Genomic DNA, 25,595 nt, shown 5'->3' with positions numbered 1-25,595 from the left:
TGAGACCACAATGAGGTTCTGTTTCTCATGTCTTACAGAGTACTTGCAGAGAAAGGAGAAGAAGATTAGTATGTATTATATCAGCTTTCCCCTGAGTAGAGAACCAAAGGTTCATTCTGATAACTTGTGTGGTATTAAGTAGATTATGCTTTGTAAGCACTAAGGTTTAATACCTAATTCCTGAAACCAACAAGTAATCTTAAAAGATGTCTAATAATAATAATTTCAATTGAAAATGCATTTTTTGGCACAGATAAAAAGCAAAAGGTCATGCTGATGTAGTGTGTGGTGTTCTTAGTTGCCCTGCACTGCTGCTAAAAAAAGGAGAATACTTCTGCTCAATAAACTTTCAATATATCAAAAAACCTAAAAGTATGCTAATTTAATAGTTTTCATAATACCACATTTTCCTGGTTGGCAAGAGGAATGTGTAGCATTTGGTAAGGCAGCATTAAGTATCTTGAATCATCTGTATGAGTGTGATAAACAAAAGGATTTGTATTCCACATTGTATTGTGGATCACCTCTTTCTCTTTATGAGTGCTTTAGTTTTTAAAGGAGACACTAGTTACTGTTCAGTTAAGATAAATGCCAAACTTGTTCTTTGCTAAATGTCCCTGAAGAATGGATGCAGGAAGACTGCAACTCAAACTATACAGGTGCTTTTGTTTTATGGATATTTTTTTCTCCTTTCTTAAGGATTTGGAGTAGGAATTCATAATTCCGTTTAGTACTACTTCCTTTTTTAAAAATTGTGGCTCACCATCACTGGCAGAGTGTTTGTAGTCCCCAGAATTCACATTCTTTGCTTACTTGAACTTCCAGTCTACAGAGCCACAGCTGTTGTTACTGTGCTTTCACCAGTGCTTTGATATACCAAGTAGGAAAGGGATTCTGTTCTCAGCTGCACCATTGTAAAATATAGTTATATATGTGACACGTTTCCATTTACATCAGTTGAATTTCTCTGGATTTTCATGGCTGTAACTGAGATTAGTTTTTTCAAAGCCCAACAACATCTCCTACTTAAATCCCTACCCATTGCAGCAATTCTTTGTAGCAAAAGATGCACATAATCCCATATTTGGATTCCAGTTAGAAGTTCCTTTTTGCACAGGCACATGACTTTCTTCACAACTCTCCTTTTCACACTGAAGTTGTAACTGTGCTCTCAGGCACTTGCAGCTAAAGCAAATAAAGGATTTGAGGACCTAATACAGGACAAATGTCTTTATCCAGCACTGGATAAAGCTCCTACACTTCTGCTACTGCTCCTGTTTTCCTCCATTGCTGCTCGATTTCGGAGGTCCATAAGCTCTTTAACCAGGTGCTGTTTAGACTAGACAGATGTGCTGGGATGGCACTCCTGGCATGCATAGCGTGGTGCCTTGCTTGGGCTTGCATCAGGCACAAGCTGGAAGTGAAGCAATCCTTGGGGATCCCAAACTAAGAAGCAGCCTCAGCTCATGCCAGTGTGAGTCTGACTGGGTGGGGCTTTTCATGACATTCCATACCTTGTAGTAGATATCCTGGCAGTGGCTGCTCCATAATTTTTATATCATAGTTTAACATTTGTCATGCTTGCCTGAGAAATGGGAGCCATTGGAGCCATTTCCTCCTTCCTGAGGAAAATCAAATTTGTCTCTACCTCACTAAAACATCTCCTAACTACCTAAGAAGTTTTCCGTCTTCTGGAGACGCCTCTGTTTTTTTGCACTCTCCAACATGCAATGATAGCCAGCAAGTTATCAGTAAGATATTTTACTCATGCTTAGAGCACTGGATCCAGTCAGACGTTTCAGTTGTCTTTGTTATTACTAGAACTCAGGATTTGTTCACTGATGGTTTGGTGGAGTTACTCTGGAAGACTTCCTCTTTTGGATGAACACAGTAACCACAGAGCTATTTTGTAAAGGTAGAGTAGCTCTGCTCTTTACTAAGAAAAGAAAAAGCGTTTGCTTTTTTTTTTCATTTGGCATCATCTTTTTCTAAATCTCACCTGTAAGATTCTGCATTTATGACAGATTTTGAATTGTGGTAGTTTCTTCCTTATGAACAGATGAGGCTGATGAGCAGTATTACTTAAGCAGAACTGATCTGATAAGTGAAACAAAGTTGCCATGTATCCAGAAATCCAGGAATCCCACAATTTGTATGAGTAGGTCACCTGATGAATTTGTGATACAGGTCTTTGGCTGGTTTTCTACCGGGTTAAAGGTCTTGTATACTTTGAGTTTGGGAAAATAAGAGCAGAAGTTCAGTAAACATAACATTTCAGATTATTTCATTTCATTTCAGAACATTTCAGAACATTTCAGGCATTATGAGATGTCTGTATTTGTTCTTGCTGCAAAGTTCCAGATTCACTTCTGAAGATCAGGAGCATACAAGTTGACAAATCTTGGACTGAGTTTGGGTATTCTGGACAAAATGGGTTTACTCTCCAAGTTAGGCCAGAAAAGGAAAGAAATGTATGATTTATTTCAGTAGTTTGTTTTCATTATGAAACATTTTATTTTTTGGGTAAGTATTTTATTTTAACTATGAAAGAGTTATAGGAGATTCATTATACTTTGTGGTTTAATTGTTTCCCATTCCGTTGGAAGAAATGATAACAAGACTTGTTTACAGAATTTAAACTAGTACCTTTCATTAATATAATATTTTGGTAGTGTGCAAAGCTGTGACAAAAATGGAAAATCCTGGATACTAAATGTGTACATCTACCTTCTACCCTGATACCAAATCATGTCAGTGTTGCTGTGAAGCACATGCAGTTTGTGGAACAGGATGTTGTATATGTACTTAACCTACAGGTATATGTACTTAATAGGTGATAGAAAAATAATTTGAAAAAATAAAACCCCTTGAACTGAAATTGTTAGTTCCTAAGAAAAGGATGCTTGATATTTTTCTGATAGCAGTTAACAGAAAAGGCATTCCCATTTTAGAAGGAGAACTTTATTGAGTGAAATTTTCATAGCGATCCAAAGATATTGATGTGCTGTATCATTGCAGACAGACTTAAAACTTCGTCATTTGTCTCTTGCTGTAGGTACATGGAAATGTCTCTAACTGTGCACCTGTATATTATGTTGAAAACTTTAAGCTCCAAATTTGTTGGTTGGGCTTTGAATTTGTCTTTCTTGAAAGAGATACCAATATGAGTATCTTTTCCAGTTGTTCTCAGTGTGTGTTTTATACTAATATCCATCATACAAAACAGGGGTTAGAAAACAAAAATTCTTCCCTGGGTATATTACAAAAGGCAATGACAGAGAAGATAGTAAGAGTACCATTTATCAGCCAGTTTAGCTTAATTTCAGTGGGATTGATGAAAATAAAACTGTAATTGAGCCTGTTCAGTTTTCTGATTTCCCTAGAGGTGGTATTAGTTTGCTCTTTCCTTAAAAATAGAGAAAAAAATCACTCCATAAACAATTGTCCTTTTGTATGAAGGTTCAAGCACAAGTGCGACATGCAAAACTCAACTTTGACAAACTGAAGACTGATGTCTGTCAAAAAGTGGATCTTCTGGGAGCCAGCAGATGCAACCTCCTTTCTCATGTGTTAACAACATATCAGGTATCCAAGGAAAATGTTGACCTCTGAAAGAATGTTTTCCTGTTAATGTGGCTTTTTAAGAGGTTACCATGGCAATATTCAACCATAAGCTAGTGTTGGAGGGAAGATGTGAAATTTGCACTGAAAACAGATTTGTGTTAACATTGGCACTGAGATTTTGCCCTGTCTTACAGACAACACTGCTTCATTTTTGGGAAAAAACTTCACACACAATGGCAGCCATCCATGAAAGTTTCAAAGGTTATCAGCCATATGAATTCACTATGTTAAAGGTAAGGAATATATAGATACATACGTTTGCCCGGTGATAACCAGTAAGAGATCATACGTTGATATTTTTTCCATGTATTTTCTGACACTTTTGTCCCTGTTTTGTCTTTTCATTTAAATACGGGTTTTTTGTTTAATGTCCTTCTGACCAGCTGTGCTGGTGGGTTCTTCTCTTACCTTCCTGTTTGCTTTGGTGCAAAACTATTTCAGTCTAATTTGTGTAGGTAGCCTGTATTGTAGCTGGGTATTTATTTTTCATGCTCTTTTGTATCTAAAAGGTTGATTATTTGAACAACAAATAGGATGTTTCAAGATGTATAATAACATTTAGACCCCTTGGAGAGGAACTTGGAAAGAAAATGCACCTGCTTTGGTGTACCCTTGTGATGGAAGAGGAGGGACATTTGGGGATGCTTTGTACTTTTTGAACTTCCTCCTGTGGAACATTTCAACATGATTTAAATTTGAAATTAGATTGGGAATCTATGATAAAGAAATACCATCTATATTGAACCCACACATGTAGCAAGCAACCCCTTGAAGCAAAAACTAATTGTAAAAATGGTTGGGAATATTGTAGTGTGTTTAGGATGCAGCCTTTGTTATGAAAATCTTAACCAATTATATTGCTCACCTCCTGCACTGAAAGATATGATTTCCTGGTTTTGCACTGATATGTATGGTGATAAATGATGCCAATCAGGGGATAGTTTAAAAATGTAGGATTTTATGTAATTCTGTGCTTTCAGAAAACAGCTGCTTGGGAGTAAGTCTGTGTTACTGGCTTTTAGTATCAGGGTTTTTTTTCTTTCGGTCTCTGGAGTGTGGCGTTATTTTCTATACCAAAGTCTTCTCCATGATCTCTTGTCCCCAGCAATTAGTTTCTGATTGTTTGCATTAAATAATTGCTAAGGTGATTAGTTCAAAATCTGGTGATTGCATCAGGTGAGATTGTGTTGCCCAAGAGAATAGATGTCTGCTGCTACTTCAGTTACATTCCAGGGTAAGTGACCTCTGCTTGTCACTTCTGGAGGGCGTGGTGAGTCCCATCTCACCTCTGCTATGCCTGGGTGTGGAATAACAATAGGTGATTATGGTTAGGGAACTGATCCCTACCTGTCATATCATATGCTCATGCCAGAGGAACTATGTATTAAAAAGGAGCTGCAAACTAATTTTACATTGAGATTATGAGGTATTATTTTTTAATTAAGTATGGTAGATAGCTATGGCTGATCTAAGGTAGTGTAGTTTCTGATGGAGAAATTTTTGGCCTAAAAATGTACCCAATGGAGATGCCATGTCTGTTGCTGACTTTGTGCATTAAAATATAAAATCAGAATATATAGTGGATTAAAATACACATCAAATATTTGTGCCCATCTCTACATTTAATTGGAAGTTACTTCTTTTAGACTATTTCCCCCAGCCTGGTATCAGGCAGGGGCAAATAGTCTAAAAGAAGTAACTTCCAACCCCTTCTCAAAGGGGTCTTTCTTAAATGGAAATTTTGAATTTTATGCTTGCAAATCATTTTTGTCTTTTATGATCCCATAAAAGACAAAATCTTGCTCATACAAATTAAACTGAATTAAACTGAGTAGATGTGAATGTAGGATTAACGTTCTACTTTAAAACAAGAAACTAATGCAAGTTAATATTTAATTTAGACATAGATTGCTTTACTGAAAAATTAAGAGGTGCTATGTACGAGAAAACTGCTCTTTGTATTTTGTAGTATAAATACATATTTGTGTACCAGGTTTACCTCAGGAAAGAGACTCTGAAATGCCTCTCGGGATTGTTTCTGGAAAGAAAACATTGTCTTTAGAGATGTTTGCCAAACTCCCTTAATGAAAAGCAGCCATTTGTTTTCTTTGCTTCAGGGTATGTGCAGAGAGCAGTATAATTGTGCTATTGCAGCTGTATTTTGTAACTCTTGAGTTTTGTGCTTGATGAAAGATGATTATTAATGTGCTAACAGCTCTATGTATAGTGATGTAAAAGTATCTGGTACTGTATCCATCACTTTACTATTACAGATGATGGGCTGCTGTTTTGGTAGAGCCCTTAAGGTTTCATTTTCTTGAAATTAACATATATCAAATGAATGAAAGTTTATTTCAGGGGCTGCTTTTCATGAATAATACCTTTTTTTAATTTCTGTTACCGTCTATTTGCCTTAGTTACTTAAATGATATTTAGTTGCATTCTTTAAATTTAAATGCTAGAATACCAAACTTTCAGAAGAGTTAGTATTAACTTAGAAATAATAGCTGCATTTGTAAGAGAGTCAGAAGGCAGAAATCTCAGTGCATCTATTTATTTCTGTGTGAAGTGGAATACTGCTGCCTGAGCTCCTTACATGGGCTATTCCCTTGGAGTACTCTGTCCAAACAGGTACTACCACACTGTTGCCTTCTGCTGACCTCTGCTGTGGTCTGGTATCCTCTCTTGTTTCTTTACTCATAGACAAGATTGCCTATGATTTTGCATCTCTTAAGGGTTTTGGGGATGTGTGGTATTTCTTTTCTTGATGGGAGGAAATTCTGAGACAACCTGCTTTTCCTCTTCTCTTCAGTTCTCCCCCCAAATGAAATATGTTCAAGATTTTGTCTCCTCAGTGCTGTTGCACTTTTTCATAAATGTTGTTACATCTTGGAATGTATGCCTGGCTCCTGAAACTGCCCTTAGCTGTGTTGCTTTGATTCTGTCTCTGTCAAGAAGTGCAATAGTTGTCCAAGGCACTTGGGAGGAGCTGTGGGTGAGCTGAATGCAATGTCAACACTGCTGAGTTAACTGCAGAGCGCAGATTTTAGGTGCAATCCAGATGATCTTGGCTTGACTTGAAAGCAGCCCAGATGCAGGTAAAGGAATTTAGTGAGTGAGTAGCAGTCAGAAATAGAGCCTGAGCTGGAACCAGAGTTAACTCTACAGTGGAGGAATCTCTTGTCAGCTTGGATACTTAGTCTGAGTCCTGGGAGCAGGTGAAATATCACTGGGTGACTTTTGGTGTCAGAAGCAGACACACCAGGCAGATTGAATAATTGTGAACTTGCTCTGCTAGTGTGTAAGGTCTTACTCTGACTTCTGTAGTAAAAGAGAGATCTAAGAAGCTAGGAAGATAGGTTTCTAAATATGCAAGGATCCTACTTCAAGCCACAAATGTGGTGTAGCTCACAACAAAATCCATTGTAGCCCACGTGAGCAGCCAGAAGAGTGCTGTGAAGTTACACATCTGTGTGCTCTGAACAGCCAAGTCAGGGCTATGTCCAGATGAAATGTGCTCTCTTTGGTCTGAACTCAGTCTGTCTTGTCATAACTCTGTTTAATCACTGCACTTTCTAGATGATGAGGCTTCTTCCCTTCCTTCTAATGTAACCTAAAACAATTAAGAGAATATAATGGTTTTTATTTCTATGCCTTCTGACATTAGTGATCACATTACTGTGGGTTTCTGTTTAGGAAATGGTTGACTGTGGCCTTTTTAACATTGTTTCATTTCATACTCATTCTCCACCTTTTTTAAATCTTTTTGAAAAGGTGCCTCAGTTTGGAGTGAACCTCAGGATGCAGAGTAGAGGAAAATAATTTCATTATTTGGTATCCAGTTTTAAGTCCAAATAAAGTTGTTAGGTGGAATTATTGCATCAAAATATAGCTTCTGATTATCAACAATTTTATAATAATTGCCATTGAAACCAAAGCTGTATTTCAGAGCTATATTTATTTTTCTGATACAGGAAATAGTAACTGCCATTATTATCATGCTGTTTCCTTCCCAAGGTACTTGTGAACTCCATTTCTATATGCTGTTTCCGTGGTTTGATCACAGTCCTTTAAATACGGATTTCCTGAAACACTGACAAAGGAAGCTTCTTAAAATATAGATCCTTAAAGAAAGATTATTATTTCCCTGGGTTTTTTTGTTTTTGTTTGTTTGGGGGTTTTTTTTTTTTTTTTGTGAATATGCAGGATTTACTTCTAGTAATCTTCCTTAACTTGTATAGTTAGGCAGTGGTCAGAATAATTCTGGTTTTTGTCTAAAACCTTTACAACCCTTTTGGAGCAAGCTCTGAGGTGCTGTACTTGGTGGCAGGCAGAGCACCACAACTGTTTGACCATCACCTCCTGATTCAGTGGGCTGTGTGTCCTCTTGTGAAGATGTCCAGGTGGTTCAAGTGCCCAAAGCAGCACAGTCCCCATAATGCAGAGCTGCTTTCTTTCTCTACTTGCACTTTTCTGCAAGTATAGTCGATATTTGTTCTTGAACTCTAGTCCAGGACTTCTTGGAGTCAGTGGAATAATTCCCATCAATTTTAATAGCACAAGAAGTGCAGTCTAATCAATACCCAGTGCATGTGCAGGTGAAGGGTGACATCCATACATAGGTTATCTAGCTGAACTGGCTAGTGTCCTTATTCAGCATCTGAGGAGAACTACACTTACATGTGATTCTGGGTAGCAGCAGTGTCAAATAAAAGAGTGGCAACCACAGAATAAGGTTCATTTCTTTAAGGCTTTTTTATTATTGCTGTTTTTGTGACCTTCATCTTTTGATCATGCCTGCAGTGCTGAGGCTGCTTATGACAAATTAATCAGCAGTTCTATGCAGAATTAGTTTATTGAGAGGGAAAAAAAAAGCAACTGCAGCTCAAGACAAATCTAGAACTTTAGTTTCTAAAATACTGAAGTGTCAGTTCCTTATACAGACAAATACTGAACCAAGCAGAAACTGGAATGCTCCTTCTGGGAACTCCTCTGTCCTGGTTAGCAGGGCAATGGAAACAAGACCTGCAGCATGTCTGGGAATGCTTTTGTTGTGACAGATGGGCTGGACACCCTAACTTTTATTCAGTCAATTAGGCTGTGGTTTTTCTTTTTACTTTTCTCATGAAACACATTCATGTTTTGTTCAAATTCCAGATGCAAAACCACTACATTTTTGTGGGTTTTAAGTTTGTATAGAAGGTGACTTCTCTGTTTCACCCTCAGTTTTTCTTTCTTTGGGGTGAGGGGACATGAGGATAAGTTGGGGTGAGATGCACTACTATTACTATCAGGGCAACATTAATAAATTTACTTACAAATGGTCAAAACTATTCACATGTGCCATGGTTTAATTTTCAGAAACTGAGTTGGACTTTAGAAAGAGGAAATTTTTTTCACCTTCACAGCAAAACTGTTTGATAGACATAGAAATATTTACATTGCTAACATCTGCTTTAACTAATCACTGTGTTCCTTTATTTAATTTTTTTAGACAGAATTTCTAATTTATACATAAGAGTGACAGCTAGTAGTGTATTTATCACTTCAGATTCAGTCTATAATGCTTGTGTTGGCTTGTTCTTATCTCCAGATTTTGGTAATAAAAATGCTGAATCGTTATCTTGTATCACAGCCTTTCAGACTGCAAAGGGACAGTGGGGTTTCATAATACCACACCTGTCCTTCATCTACTATCATACAAGATTTTAACCCTTGTTTTCAGATTCAGGATACAAGCAGTATCTTCCCACTACCACTGCAGTTGCCAAGTTTGTGTAAACAATTGTGGAAGGGAAAAAGAGAATAAATAAGAAAAGAAACAATATATGAGGAACAAACAGATGTAAAGAATTTATTTTTCTCATCTTAGAAAAAGGAAAATAAGGAAGAAATAAGCAAATCCCCAAAATAGCAAAGAAACATGCCATCTGGCCTGCTTTGCACATGGTATAGATAGATTTACTTAGAAATATGGAAAATATTTACCTAGAAGTAATCATTTAGAGATATTGGAAACAGAACACGAGTTTAGAAGTTGCCACATGAAGTGTGTTCATAGACTCAGTTTGAATGAGTATCTTCTAACACTTTAATTCTGCTTGAGTCAGATACTGTTTTGATATAGTATAAAACCATTTTTCCTTGCTTTCTCTTGGTCTAGAGTCAGGTTTGGTCTCAAATGACACACTTTAGCTTTCCTGATTCTAATTGGCTTTCTTCTTTACATTTATATTGTGGTTATGATCTAGAGCTTGCAAGATCCTGTGAATAAACTAACAGAAAAAGCAGAAAAGGAGGACCAGCAGATTGAGAGCACCAATTCAGTGGAAGATCAGCAGAGTCAGTAAGTCACATGTCCTGTATAGCAAAATAATAAGTATTTTTGTCTATAATCCACTTCCTGGTTGCTAAAGTCACCAGACATAAGTAGAGATGTAGACACAGCTAGTCTAATTCTACTGGTTACCTCAATACAAAAATTTCTGAAATGTTGTAATGTGTATATCAAAATTAATAAACTTTATGGTGGAATTAAGAGGTTTTAAAAGGTCCACAAAACCCTTATTTGTTTTTCATCTTTTCTGGTCTTCTTGTTATTTTTTTCAGCTTTTTGCTTCATTTTTTCTTTATTAAAAGAAATGGTAAACAACTATACATGGGAGAAGATATATGAGCATTGTATTTCTCCTTTCAGCAGCGTCTCCTTTCACCTGGAAATGGGATATAGATTACTGATTGCTCCGAGTAGCGATTAGTTTTTGTAATGTATACAGCATCAGTTAGCAATCCAATGAAGCAGTAGGTACTTAGTATAAAGTACATCTAAGTGAGCTGATGCTGTCAAGTTTTGAGTTACCTGTAGCTCTGAGCTGAGAGAGACTTATGAATGGGCTGCTGTGGGGAGAGGAGAAGAGGAGAAAGAGATGTGATCCCTCCCCTACCTGCCGGTCAGGCTTTAGTTGCCAGGGGATGCAATGTTGATACAATCCTGCTGCCACCTGTTGTTTTGACTATCCCTGCTTAAATGAAGCACCCAGCAAAGGATCAGTTGTCAAAAAGCAGAGAACAGCTTGACTGATTAGTGGATTTTGCTTGGCTGTTTATAATAATGGATTTTTAAGGAGTTCAGGTCTTCAGTCATTTTTCTGGTTCAGATTCAGAACCACTGGCCAATTCCACTTTATAAATTGGTCAGATTTGGTGCTGTTTATATTAGAAGGGACTGACTTGACTTGAGTACCGTTTGGTAGGTGGTTATCTCCACAGCACCTACTTCCCTCTGTGTCATCTCACATGACAGTAATAGAGTTTAATAAATAGCTCTCTCCTCAGTGTTGAATATGAAGTTCTAGAATGAACGTGTGATTTATGCAAGATGTGTGCATTGGCACCTACCAGGAAATGCATCAGATGCCATTTCATGGTTGTATTTGTGTTTATTTATGTATTATCTTTGTCCTTGTCTGGCATAAAAGTGAGGGACAAAATGTGTCACCCTTTTGCTGGCTAAAACCATAAACAAACATCTAGGATTCAAGAAGAATTACACAAGGCAACGCTTTTTAAATCCTCACGAATTTTCCATTCACAGTAAACATTCATTATACTAGAATTTGGCCTGAATCTAATTTTCCTCTACCACAGCCCTACCCCCAAGAGCAGGGGAGGTGCCTTTTTCTGTCCTGTCACTAGAGGGTAGGAGGAATGTGCCCACACAGTCCTTTTCACCACCACATCAGCTCTGTGGCTGCTTCAGTCCCAACTCCCTGAATGGCTTTCCACAAAGTAATAGCAGTTGGAAAGTGTGTATTCTTCATTGAAGAGATCACCTTTGTTTAAAGGTTGCACATAAACTGCACCTTTCTTTTTCTCCCTGCTGAGAGCTTTTTTCATCAACGCTGCTGATCTGTTATTTTAGAGATCTGCTGACATGGGGCAAAACTGTCCTGACTGTTGATTTTTAATTAGTAGCTGTTAAAAAGAGAAACACAGAGTGGTTGGTTGCCATTTTTGGGGAGAAGGAGGGGGAGGGGGCTGGGGAACAGTTGTAGCTCCTTCATGATAGCTATGAAAGACCAAATGTGCAAATGCAGAATCCACAGTACTTTTCAGTAGAGGTTGAGTCAGACTAAAAATGGAAGCTGATAGGATTTGCTAGTTCAATCTAATTTTCATTTTCAACAGACCTGCCAATGAACCAATGAAAGGTAACAACAGACCAGCAAATGCAAAGGTCCATCTGTTATTACAGTTTATTTGTTAATGATATGAATCTGTAATGATTTGACCTAAAAGAGGAAAATGTATTGGTATTTTAGAGCCTTGGAATTATTTTCCCAATTTTTTTCTTATTCTTTCAAATTAAGGTTGATTTCATTAGATGACGAGAGCCATACCAAGGAATCAAACTATTCAGGTATTATATTTCATGTTTTCATAACTCCATAAGTGCTGTAACACTTTGGGTTTTTATTTGGTTTGGTTTATTTCCTGTATCAGCTTCACCCAGCAAATCCCTACAAATGCATAAAACCAAAGGGCAGGAGAATCTGTTAATCCCTTGCATGTCACATCCCACTGCATTTCATTCAGTCATTCTCAGACAGGTCAAATAGCTTGGGTTCCAGAGCCTAATTCTTACACAGGGCATGTTCCCTTCAAGAAAGGGATCTGCAGGTTAGTAGGTGAGCCAAGGGAAGTGTGCCACTTAGCTCACTAGTTTGTTCCAGTCATTAAACTGTAGTCTGTGAAAAACTTGATGAATTCAGTGGAACTTCTGCCCGAAAGCCAGGCAGGATCATACTCAGCTGCTGCCAATGACCTTATGTGTTGTTATTACCCAGGGACACAGCCAGGCTCCAATTGGAACTGCACTGAGAAAGAAAGGAGGGAATAGATATTAGTGATAAAAAGGGAAATTCTGAGTACATACTAAGAAGCAAATGCTTGCAGTGAGGGTGGTGAAGTGCTGTAAAAAGTGGAATCTTCATCCATGGAATTCTTCAAGATGATCTTAACTGTTTATATTAAATTAATGGAGAATAATTTTAATGTTATATTTTATCCTTCATTAAGATACTTATAAAGTACAACATGAGAGTCAAGACTACTCTCAAATCTTTATTTCAGTGGGTTAGTTGTATTGATGTCTTGAACTCATCATCTCATCTTTATTTTTGGTTTCCACTCCACTTTACAACATTCCTTTTCAAATATGAAATACATAGCTAGACAAGAGATTTCTGATGTTGTTCTCAACTGTCATGTTTCTAGATGGTAAAATCACATTACTGTTTCTGTATCCAAGAAGAACATCCCATTTTGCTGCAGCATCAAGTTTAAAGCTCATATCTGAATTCATTATTTACCAAGACTCAGTTCCTTTTAGCCATAGCTTTCCAGGATTCATTTGTCCTTTCTTCAGCATGGCTTATGTTCTTAGTCCTGGAGATGTAACTTACAGTTTGGTGGTATTGAATTCTCCCAGCTCTGACTACAGAAACCAAATGAGTGGGCTGATTGACCATCTCTAATAGTCTGTTTGTTGTTTGCACATTTTTTTTCTGCAGTGATTTTGTATTTACTTCCAGATGACTGCTAAAGCCATTGACTAGCAATGGATAAAACAGTAAGCCTTGCAGATCTAAACTAGAAACACTTCTGCTTTGCAATTACTCCTCCTAACAACGTGCTTTTGACATCTGTTAGTTGTCATGTTCCTAATCTATTCAATATGTTCGTTATAGATGTTACACAGTGCTAACTTTTCAGCTGGAAGGCTGTGCAGTGCAAAGTCAAGTTGTTTCTAAACAATCTTTACTGAAAGAAAGCTCATAGTTTTATTGAAGAATTAAATTAGCTTTTTTTTTTCAACTAGGTCTGCTTTCTGTGAAATCAACAGTAAATTATGAGAGGAGCATTTATTATGCTCACATTCTTTAGCTGAATTCCATACTGAATGGCTTTCCATTAATTTTTTGACTGGGAGTAATGGTGATCTACCAGCCCATAGTAACTTACAGTTATTTGAGTTACTCTGTTTAATTATGGTTCTTTGGGTGTATTTTTGTTATAAAGACACAACATTAGGACTTTCCCAGTGTTTTGAAGTTTCACACATTTTGCAATTAATTAGATCAGATATATCTTTGACAAGATATTTTAATATATAAGGGAACAAAATCTGACATATTTTCTTAGCAGATGTTTTCTAGAATCTCAGTTGCTTAGGGACTGTAAAATATTTCACCATAATATAATACCTTGATCTGTCTCTTTCTTCATCACCCCTAAAAGGAACTGAAGTGTTTTGAAATATTTCTAACTGGTCTTCTAAATTTTTCCATCTTCATAAACCAGCAGGTCTGTGCCATTGCTGAGATTTTTTTTTTTCTTGAATCACCCTCTATATTCTAAAGTCATACAGATACAGTGCTTCTAGTGAGGGAGCTTGTTGCTTCTTAGTTTTCCTCACCAACTACTTTTACTTCATAACTTCATTTTTTTTATCATTTGCTCTGCATTTTCCCTTACTATGCTACAGATGCCTTTAAGATTGGCTCCATCATGTTTACCACTCAACTAAGGCAGGCTCTGGGCAACAGTTGTACCTTTTTCATTAGAGAATTGTGGACATCCATATCCCACCTGTCATGAACTTCTCTTTCTGAGTTTCTTTTCCCCTCTGCCAGACAGTTTAGGGTTGGGATTTTCCCCTTTAACTTTGTGCATTGTGCTTTTATGAAAATATAATTTATATATTAGTTCATATGTTTTTATCCCTCTGCTGTCTATGTCTATATAGAGTGTAATCAGATGTGCTCATGGGTTCTTAAATGACCAGCTGATTCTTGTGCTTGGAGCACATTTCTGTCCTAGCAAAGCCCTATGAAGATAATGATACAAACAGCAAGCTGTTCTATTTCCTTTTGTTCTGAACACACATTGAAGTTTCTCTTGGAAGGGATTGGCAATTCTCTTGAAAGAGTTTGGGATTCAGTTTTTATTTCATAGTAGAGAATTCTATTTCACTTTTCCAGCCTCTAGTGTGAGGTTCCAGCAGATGGGCCTTCCAGTTCTAGCAATACTGTGACCAAGCCCTTCCTTTGTCCTTAGAGATAAAGACTTGATTGTCTTGGAGCTAGATTTCCTCAACGGTTAATTAAGGAGAAAAGGGTATATTCAGCTGTTAACTCATCCTTCATGTTTTGCTGCATGTCTTAAATGGGGTTAATCACCTGAGGGAGGTACCTTTCTCTTCACTGATAAACAGAATCTGGATAATTGTTTTGATTTCATGTGTCATCCAAGAAACTTGCTGAGAATTTAAGCCGTGTTTTGTCACCTCTAATAGCCTATAAATCTCAGCTCTACATTTTAATCCTTATTGGTCTTAGTCCATTTATTTCCCTGCAGAGGAGATGCTGTTACTTATATCCTGACTTGGGGTACCTTGGGTGAAGATTCTTTCTCCCTGTTCCCAGAGTTTGTGTCATGAGGAAGAACACATCGCAAGGAAGGCAGTTTAGAGAGTGATAAGGTCCCAGAACTTTCTTGCACTCTCCTGGCCTAAGTACAAGCCTCTAAAATAAATTTCTCTGCTTCTGGAGGGCTGATTGTTGCAGTTGCCTTAGTTGGGTGCACTCAGCCTGGAGAGGGTAGTGTGGCTGGCAGCAACTCAAAGGAAGGTCTCCCTCAGGTTATTATCCAGAAATTGGCCTCACTTTGAAATGCTTGTACCTTGGATCTTTCATTCATTGTGACCAGGCTCATTTTAAACATCATTTAAAACACGAAGCATGTTTTAAAACATGAAGCATGTTTATAAGCATGGTCTCCTGCCAAGTGCAATTTGACATATTTGTGGATCTCAATTACAGCTGATGATGGCAAGGATGTCATCTCCACGTTACAAGGACATTGTAACCACGAGCAGAACTCAGGTGAAGACACTTCAGAAAGCTATCTTTACATGTTTACATACTGATTGTCAGTGTACTGCAGGTCTTCCTTTGTGGCTTTTAATTTTTCTGTATTTCTCCTTTTTTTTTTTAGGTGCTATAGATGAGTTATTAGATCTGCAGCCTGAAGAAAATGGTATGATATGATTGTGCATGTCTGTTTCATCTGTTTCGTTTGCTTTTCAGTCATAGTAGCCAAGTATACTTTTAATTTTAGATCTTAATTTATTTCACAGTCTGAAAGGTAGAATGAAATTGTTCAGCTGCAGTATTTAAATAGTGTTAAAGTAAACTCAGCAGAGACACTATTCCCAGGAATAGTGTCCTTAAGTAAACCTTATTGGGGATAAAATGTTTATACCAAGATTAGGTAGACTGGACTATATCCTATTTGCCAACTGTAGTAGGTTCCATTGTAAACCTTACCCCTCCTATAATATTTCACAAATTTTTCATTTTGGTTTTTTAGTTGTTGTGCTACAACTCTTGGCAATACACTAGTAACCACACGATTTTGTGCTGAAGATGTACATATCAGAAACAAATAATGTAGTCTTCTTAAAACCATGTAAGAACTGGTGACTTCTTTCAGACAGAGAGTTAATTAAATCCACGGTGCTGTCCTTCTACTTCTGTGAGATCCCTGGCAGCTCAAGAGGATGTGCTGTTTTACCAGATAACATATGAAATATCTGGGTTAAAATTTTATAAGTTTTCCCAAGAAGTTAGAGTGTTGTCTGTAATTTTTCAATTGCTTTTCACTCATACATCTCAGAAGAATGAGTTAAAAAAACTTCAACAACCAAAACAATTGTGGCAACTCAAAAAGCAAATGAAGCAAAGAAAAAATATCCCTTTGTGTGGTTTAGTCAGTCAGACTGAGAGCATTTGGGGTGTTTAAAGCACTGCCCTCATGGTAGGTAAGGACATTTGCAAACACCTTGACTTTGGATTTGCCACAGGCAGTGTCTTGCACTGGGGGGGGGGGAATTATCCATGTGGAGAATCACCCATGAGGGCAGGCACCAGGAAAGTTCCTCAGCTGTCTGCAGAAGCAGCCCTAATCTGTGAATAGATGAGGTAACAATGACTTCTTTTCTGTGGTTAATAAAAAGATCCGTGTGTGTCTGATAGCGGCATTTTTTTTCTTCTGGTTTTCTTCTTATCCAGTTCCATTCCTTGTTGGGCCTTCCTAGTGGAGATACAGATAATACATACAATTATTGCTCATACAAGCTTAGCTCTGTCACTTAGAACACTTTTTTCTTTACTTAAGCAGTGAAATTAATGCAAAAACAACTGTGGGGTGTCTGCATTGGCTAAGGTTGGCTATGGCACTGTTACAATAGCAGCCTTTCACCCTAATTTTACACATTAGCTAGCTTTATGTTAATGAATATTGTACTGTTTTAAGTGGAGCAGTATAGGTAGAGGTACTCTTTCACATGTGTTTCAGAAGGAAGTCTTTATCATGTGTTGCCAATCATGTACTGTTGTAAATATTTTTAGTTTCTCTTCCCTTTTTTGTTTAACAGCAACAAAACGAGGTAAGTTTACAAAGGAATTGTGAGCATTGCTACAGGCTTGTTCAAACAGAGCAGAAAGAATATAGTCACATTGTTCTTTCAGTGTTTTAATGCAAGGTTTGGATTTTTTTCATGGGCATGTATAAGGGCTGCATGTGCAGACAGAAAAAAGGATTTTGACTGAAAATGGCTAGTGAAAACAGAAACAGGAAAAGAAGTAATAGAAGATTTACGGGTAAAGTGAGAAAGTCCCTATCATTCTAGTAATCTAGCAGAGATACCACATGAGTAATATCTCGGTAAGCAAGGCTGGTTTCTAGATAACCTTTATTGCAAACAAGAGTAAAAGCTGCTGCTTCTGCTTACTCAGAGCAGCCTGAGCCTGAACACACCCTATCCTGCCCTGCCACGGCTGCACAGTCCCCACAGGAAGATCAGGAAGATTGCTGAGCCACAAAATGTGTCACTCCTCAGATTTCTGGTGCCTCTACACCCTGCAGCAAGACCTGGCTGCTCTTCACATGTAAAGCTTTAGGCTGTACTTGCTGCTAAAGTCAAGATGGGTCTCCTGCAATGGTTCCCCAAATGGAGCAGAGCTTGGCTCTGAGCTGTGCTGCTGCATTTGTTCCGTTCGGGGCACTTGTGGTTACCTGTGGGGTTGGTGCTGTGTCGTAGCAGGTCTGCTACAGATGCTGCTCCCTTTGCATCTCCCCCTGCAAGTTCATGAAGGGGCTTCCTGAGAGCAGCTTTGAGGTGGTGATGCCCCATGGAGCTCAGGGTTCTTAGGAGTGTCTGAAATAGTAGGTGTGTTTCCCCTATGGGAGGATTTACCCCTCTGTCTTACCTGCTGAATAGCTTGGGGGAATTGGAGGTACTTGGACAATGTTAATATTCTTTGCTCTTTATCTGAAGATGGGAAAACAGCCTGAAAATTCTTAAGAACAAATTGTTTTCTGTGGTATTTTAGTTACAGTCTAGGGAGAACATCAGGAGAATTGACATCTTTCTAATGTTTCTATTTCTAATTTTTAGGCCCTGTCAGGGAGTACAGAGGTATATCAAAATGTGAGTTAGAAAGGAGTTGAATCTCACAGCTGACTTCAGTAATGAATAAAATCATTTTAATTTGTGTTGGTTTATTTGTTTCTTAGTACGTAGGTGTGTGCGCTGACGCATGAGCCTATTTTAAAACACAGTTTTGTGCTTTTTTTCCTCCTCTGACTCAACTTCAACCATTTAATTATAAATTATTACAGCTGTTGCCAGGAAACTTTTCTGAGAAGGCTGTTGAGTTTTAGTAAAATGGCCTGTTGCAGACACTTGCTACTGTCAGTCTTTTATCCCAGCCCAAAAGGGTTAAAAGCATTTTGTAAGTTGAATGCAAGTTGGAGAGCTCAGCTGATCTACCAAAACTTTGGAAAACTGAAGTTGCTTCTGTGCCTTACCACAAATTTGAAAGAAGCATAATTAAGATGAACTGATCTGGATTTCAGGAATGTAACATATATAATTCAATAATTCAAGCATAGATCAGAAGGTCATAAGGGAGATCTTAAGTCCCCAAGTCTTACTTTTTTTTAGTTTATACCAATCTGGATTTTTTTGAGACTTTCATATAATGTTTCAAGAAGCAACATAAAAGTAGTATTTTCCAATTATTTAAATATTAGACTGTGTAATGATTTTGGTGTGTTTAATAGATTTTTAAGCACACTTGTAATATTATTTTCAATGAGAAGCAAGTGCTAACAGCAGTGAGGTTATCTAAGATGATGAAGGAATTATTTGTTGCATAAGGTATAAACCCAGATGTCCAAGAGAATTGAGTCTAAAAAAGAAAGTAAATATTCATGCAAAAATATTCCATCTCACTTAACATACCTAGCCTAGATTGGATATGTTTTTAAAAGTTCTTTATTTACTTTGTCTAAAAAAAATATTTATCTTGACTCTGTTGTTCTGAGACAGCTTCAAAGGAAAAGTTTGTGAGATCCTTGGAGCCAGAGCTTGGTGATAAGGACGACATGGTATTACTAAATGAGATCCTCAACGCCTCCTCCCTGGATGAGGGGGAGTTCAGCAAGGAGTGGACAGCTGTTTTTGGGCAGGCTGCTGATCTCACCATGAACTCTTCAGCTAGAGATGGGGAGAGCACCTCATCATCTGCAGTACCAGCACCATCGGGATACTTACCCTCACAGCTGCTAGACCAAAACATGAATGACTTGCAGTCCTCCTTGCATGGTGAGAGCTCATCTTATTCTGTCACTCTCTTGGGGTTAGGGCTTGGAGTGTGGATTTCTGGTATGTAGAAGTGTGGTGAAAGTTTATATTGTGCTATGGCTGCAGAAATTGTACCTGAAATTGAAGCAGAGTATGGCCTAGAGAAAAAACACGAGTAACTTACTTGTTTTTCTAGCCCTTCTCATTCAGTGTTTGAATGAAGTACCCAAAACCTGAAGTCAAGATTACTGTCATGAATGTTTTAATTTAAGTTTTTGAAATGTTCTTTGAGATCTTTAGAACCTTGAGATATTTTTTTGTTCCTGAAACAGAAAATATGTTTGAGTGGGTTTTTCTGATTTAATCACAACTGCTGTCTCTGTTAAGGGGCCAAGGAAACAAAAACGATTATTTTGTCTGGGCATACTCTTTTTAAACCATGTAGTGAAAATCAGTTGCATTCTTTTTTTTTTTTTTCCCCAAGCATCCTATACATTGGATGTAGGGATATGGGTCAGGTAGAATGAGTTGTCTTATCCTGTTAACCATACAGGTGGATTTCTCTTGCAGGCTGGTTACTGATGCAACTCTCTCTTCCTCCTCTTTCTTCTGTGCTGTTAACTCTCTCGGCTTTTCCAAGCTACAGCTGGGGAGAAGTAAAGAGGGGAACTAGGGCAGATCTTTCCTGCTGCTACTTTGGCCTTGAGGAAGGAAGAGAGGGAGGAAGGCAGGCTGGTGATAAGCAGCCAGCAGCACCCACCTTTGTGCTCCTTGCAGTCTGGCTGGGTCTGCTGCAGGGCTTTGCAAGCTGGAGGGGACCTTGCCTTTTTGGGCCCTGTCCCAAGTCATTTAAATCTCACTTGGGGAAGAGAAATACTGGAAACAGTAGCAGGCTGATCCTATCCTGGAGACTATTTCTTGGAACCCTTGCAACTGGAAGAGTCATACATGAGGTAAAATGACCTCTGACATTTTGGCAGGAATTAGAAAGTCAGATTTACTTTATAATTAATACAGTAACTACCAGCACCCCTAAAGCAAGATACCTTGGTTCATTGGCTTCAGCACTTGGATGAAAAATGGGAGAATGACATTTGTAATGATGCACAGGTTTAGATGTAGCTTTATAAGGTTTTTAAGCAAATTTCTAAAAATCGCAACAGAAATATTATGAGATTGATTTTTTTCCCACAGCTTTACACGTTTTTTAATATATTTTACATTTCAGTGCAATTTCCATTTTTAAATGTAAATATGTTTTTAAAGAAAAAGTATTTTTTGGGCATAAATAGCAAGCAGAGTTGTTAACTTTCATGTTCACTGGCATTGGGTGCAGTGTTAGAGAGTTCAAAATCAGAATTCAGTAATGTTGCATTCAAGGAACATTAGAAATGAAAAATCCATTCCAGTCAACATGGTATTCCAAAATCTTTTTGAGTAAACAAAATAATAAAGCGTAAAATATGTGGATGTTTTCAAATGGGTTTCCAAGGTTTTGGCAGAAGATTGTGGTAATTTATGTACCAGCACTTGAAAAGTCAGGGTTAATCAGCTGAGTGATTGTATCTGAAAATAATCTTTCTAAATGTTTTGTTTCTTGTTTTAGCTTTCTAAATATTTCCAAGATTTTCTTTCCTATTTTTTAACAGAAGGTGAAATTTGGTCCATTGTATATCTTGTAAAAGCTCAGCTTTAATTTTAAACTGCATTTCATTTCACTTCACAACTTTTCTTTCAGAATTTGACCTTATCATTAAATATGGGAAGAGAGCCTTTTTTTTTTTTAATACTAACTGGAATATAAGCATATCCAGACATACAAGTTGGAAATATTAAAATATATTAATTATATTTTTACTGAGGACTTGTGATACATCTCCTGGATTTATTTCCCTAACTGGTAGGATTGCTTAATAATTATTCAGTGTGAGGTGCTACACTGGAGCCTCAATGTTGCATACTTCCTGTGTGAATTTGGCCTTAAGACCATAAAGATTCTTAAAACTCACATGCTTAACTTTAAGCACATTAACTTTTCTATTAACTTCAGTGGGATTACTTACTTATTTTACGTTAAGCACGCTCATAAATCTTTGGGGCTTTGTTTCCTCTCTGCCTCAGATCTTAATCTGTAAAACAGGCACAATGCTATGCAGGTTATAAACTGTTAGGGTCAGGAATTCCCAGCTCAGAGTTTTCTCTGGCTGTATTTGTAGGCAGGATCCAGCACAATGGGACTCTGAATTGCTATGGGGCTACCAGGTGCTGGTTTAAAATACATATAAATGTGTGTGTAAATATAATAGAAACAAAGCATGCTCCCAGTATATCTTTTAGATTCTCCTCCAGGTACAGCTCTGTAGTTCAGTTGCCTTTCTCCTTTTTCAGAGGGAGCATTGGCTTTCTCTTTTCAAGATGTTTATGGCCTCATTTACTTACTCATTCGTACCATTAAGGGCCCCTCTTCATCTTCCCTACATGTGCATGTTTTCTAGTTCATAAGAAAATGCACAGCTCACAATTTCCTAATCTAAATTTAATCATTGCAATGTTGGTGAAGATGCTTGCTGAACAGCAAGCTGTTTGGTTTCCTTGCTGTCTTGGCAATAACCTTTTGTCTGGTCATGTAACAAAGCCATCCTGTGAACAGGCAAACCAAAACAGGCTTAGGGCCAACAACTGCTTTCAAACTGATAGGCTGTGGTTTGCTTTTGAAAGGCAGAGTTGTTCTCTGTAGCTCACTGAAAATTTAATTCATTAAAGTATTTAATACAAATTCTGCGTCAGTCTTTCCCAGTACCTTCATAAATCAGTAATTTTATTATGAAAGCATCACATATTTTCTGGAGTGTAATTTGGTTGGATTTTTCGTTGCTGTTGTTAGGTGGCTCTTGTTCTCTGAGTGAGCTACCTGCATTTCAGTAAATGGCAGCCAGGCCACAGCATCTCTCATGGATGTGCTGCCTACCAGGGACTCAAAAGGAGGGAGGGCTCCAGAGGAGTTCACTGTCTGAAGTGTTTTGCTCCCTGATCTGCCAGGCACACCAGTGTACAGGAACATCAGTGATGTCGATGGGAGCCAGTTCCTGATTTTTCTTAAGTCATGGGACTTGCACAGACAGTTTCTGGCAGAGAAACTTCCCATTCATTTCTATCAGATTTGACCCTCTTTATTTAAGCAGCTGAATTTACCTGTTGTCATTCATTGCCATATCAAACACTTTCTCACAATGCATCTCCAAGCACACAAAAGCATTGCAGTCTACTGTAGTTGTGTATAATGTCCTCTGCCATTCTTGTTTGTAACACAAACAGAGAAAATGCCTGAGAAGTATGTCATTCTGCAGGGGTCATGCCATGCTTTCCATTATTATCATTCAGATTTGCTTATTTGAAAGATTAAACTCTTAAGACCTCACTTTCAGAGGGCAGAAGCTGGCTCACAAGCCTTTATCACCTTTGTCTAGGGCAAATACATGTGAGCACTCTGCATCCAGATTTTGAAGAAGTTTTTGGTTAGTTTCCTTAGAGATAGATACAGAGGATGTTTGTGGCTTTAAAATTTCCTTCCTAATTCATGTGATTTTACAGAAAAACTCTTCTTGCCTCTTTTTATAACATAGCTTGGGCTTTAGGCCTTTTATAGGCAAGGTAAGATCAGAGAGTGGTGAGAATAATCCACTGAGAGAGAAAGGGCTGATGTGACTGATGTGGTTGTTGCATTACCTGTTGGGATGCTGGGTGCCAGTGTCTGACAGGGCTCCCAAAAGAGCAGAAAGTAAGGGGAGGAAGGACAAAAAGAGTAAAAAAGGATGTGAAAGCAGGCACTTGTAGAAAAAAAGAGACTGAATAAGGAAATGGTAGCTGGGTGCATAGATGAGCATCCTGTTTGTGATACTGCCAGATTAGATGGATAATTGACCAGGCCAAACTTAAAGGATAAATTAATTAAATTAGAAATACTGTCTCCAGTCCTCTAAATGTACTAAAGCACATGAATTTAAATATCTTAAGTAAGGGACAAAAATATTGGGTTTTTTCTAATATGTTTCTGCAGTATACTACCCCTAGTTCATTTTGCCAGCCTGTTCATCTGGCCTTATTAACTTATTTGTCATTACTCTTTTGTGGATATGGAATATGCATGTAAGAACAAAAAAACTATTTCACTTTTTCCTGCATAGTTGCTCTCTTCTTGCTGAGAATCTCCTTTCAAATAAAGATAAAGAATAAATAGTCCGTTAAAATTTAGTTTAAAATTAACTTGAAGTAAATAATTTTGAATTTAATTCTTCAGTGTTTTGCAATGAATTATCTTTTTTTTTCCAGAATTGCTTCAAAATTAACTAAAAAATTTAGGGTCTCTAAATAAGGTTTTTTCTGGAACAATGGATGAAATGAAAGTATTTGGACTTAGAAAAAATGTTTATTATTTGTGGTGGTACTTCTATCCAAATGTAAGTGATTCTTTTCCCTACAGCTGTGTTGGACCTGATTACTGAACTGGCTTTTCTGTAAATGGGTATTAACTGTGATTCAATAAGAGAAACAAAAATATTTTCTAGCCAGGTGAAAGGTTTGAAAAGAGTATAATTGCCTGAAGCTGGAGATGATGAAAGTGACCTAGAGATACTCTCTTGTAGAGGGCGTTGCTCCTGTGCAGGTCTGAGTGCTGACTTTGTGTGTGCAAGGACAGACACAAATGGCCATAAATGAACACTCTGCTCCTCTGTCTGATGCTGCCAGACGCTGGGGGTTGGAGCTCACAAAGTAACTCCTCATGCTAATGCTGCTCTATTGCTGAATTGTAGGATGGGCAGCCAGCAGTGTGAGCCCACCATCAATACCACAGCCAGCACAGAAACCACACAGCCTGAATGTGAGTGATGACAAGACGCCTGTGAAAGGTGATACTTGGCTTTTCCTTTTTAGCTCTTGTATCTTGTACAGTATCTCATGTCTTCCCAGTTACTGTGGTAACAAAACTTATTTTTGTAGTAGCTACAGCTCAATCTTGTGCTCCCTGATCACTGTTTCACCTTTATTAGGTGTATGATATGTGTGTGTATGTATATTTTTGGTAGGCTTACTGCTAATCGCGTGTCGGAAGAGTAATTTACTAAATAAGAAAGGAATTGCAGCTACAGTTTCTTCTACCTACTTTAATTTAGACTCACACAGAACAACATCTGCATGCACTTTGAGCTAAACAATGTTTTTAAGTTCTAAGATTCAGCATTGTGGCTAAAATACAGGCTGCTGATAAGGCAGAAGAGCCCTAATTGCAAATATTTTTGATAAGCATACATGATATCAGTATTCATCTGTGTAAAACTTAATTCAGTTGTTGCAGCTGAGCCAAGAGTGCATAGTCCTGCCATCTACTGAGACAATGGCCTGCTGATTTTTGACCAGGATTTCATGCATAAGTGAACCAGTTGAATTATGTTGAATTCTGTCACCAGTTTGTAGCCAGTTCTGTGCATTCACATTTGATGATACAGAAGAAAGGGGTGATATGTATTCCTTCCCTTGAAATTTTTCAGCTTAGCAGAAAAAACAAAAAAGAGGATTAAGATGTTTTGGAAACTGTTTTGGAAATCAGTGTGATTGTGCAGCCACAGGACTGGCACCAGCAAAAGGAATGGCTTTCAGCTATTCGGAAATCTGTGGTTCTGAAAGTGGCAGGTAGCAAGAGGAGTGTCATGCCAGGCAGAGCCTAGTTTGTCTGTAAATTCTTTGTGTTGCAAAGAAAACTTTCATGTGCCATTATCTCTCTGAGAGAAGAGCATATCTTATTTCACCATCAGTATAATACATGTTGGGCATAGGGCCACAAAAAAAAAAAAGCAAGTGGAGATGTACCTTCTTCATAGCAGCCAAAGTTGTTACTGCTTTAAGCTGAACTTCTGCCCAGTTGGAATAAAAGCAGTCAGATAACCTCTGTTAAATACATATATCAGTGTGGACACAGAGGTACAATAGTCCAGCTGCTATTGGATGTAGTCCCTATTCACATTTTGTCTATATCCATCAGAATTAAACTAGAAGCTGTCCTGGGGACTGCCTATCAAATATAACCCCTCTCTTTCTCTCTCCAACCAGTGCCTTCCCATTAAAACTTCATTCCAGATGAGTAATGACCTTGTTGGTTGCATACAGGGGAGACAGAACAGTCACATGAATTGGATTTAGGCAAAGGAATTTAGTCCTCTAAGAGAGCTTGAAAGTAAAATTTGCCTTCACTTTCCTTTTGCTT

The 25,595-nt window shown here is 37.8% G+C and overlaps 1 protein-coding gene across 4 annotated transcripts in view; it reads left to right on the top strand.

Moving 5' to 3' along the window:
- ICA1 (islet cell autoantigen 1) overlaps window positions 1-25,595 on the top strand; it is a 65,104-nt gene that overhangs the window by 38,172 nt on the left and 1,337 nt on the right. For 3 of the 4 annotated variants that reach the window (XM_054273326.1, XM_054273325.1, XM_054273328.1), the window contains 8 exons: window positions 3,460-3,585; window positions 3,759-3,857; window positions 9,876-9,970; window positions 11,994-12,043; window positions 15,507-15,569; window positions 15,682-15,723; window positions 19,082-19,357; window positions 24,148-24,243. In XM_054273326.1, coding sequence (XP_054129301.1) covers window positions 3,460-3,585; window positions 3,759-3,857; window positions 9,876-9,970; window positions 11,994-12,043; window positions 15,507-15,569; window positions 15,682-15,723; window positions 19,082-19,357; window positions 24,148-24,243 — 847 coding nt within the window. The remainder of the gene's footprint in view (window positions 1-3,459; window positions 3,586-3,758; window positions 3,858-9,875; window positions 9,971-11,993; window positions 12,044-15,506; window positions 15,570-15,681; window positions 15,724-19,081; window positions 19,358-24,147; window positions 24,244-25,595) is intronic. The other variant, XM_054273329.1, reaches the window with a different exon arrangement.

This window comes from Melozone crissalis, unplaced genomic scaffold (genome assembly GCF_028551555.1).
Source record: "Melozone crissalis strain CALT ecotype California unplaced genomic scaffold, PUWL_Pcris_2 ptg000016l_1, whole genome shotgun sequence".
NCBI lineage: Eukaryota > Metazoa > Chordata > Aves > Passeriformes > Passerellidae > Melozone > Melozone crissalis.
The sequence above is the reverse complement of the archived record's forward strand: the minus strand, read 5'-3'. Positions and strand labels throughout refer to the sequence as shown.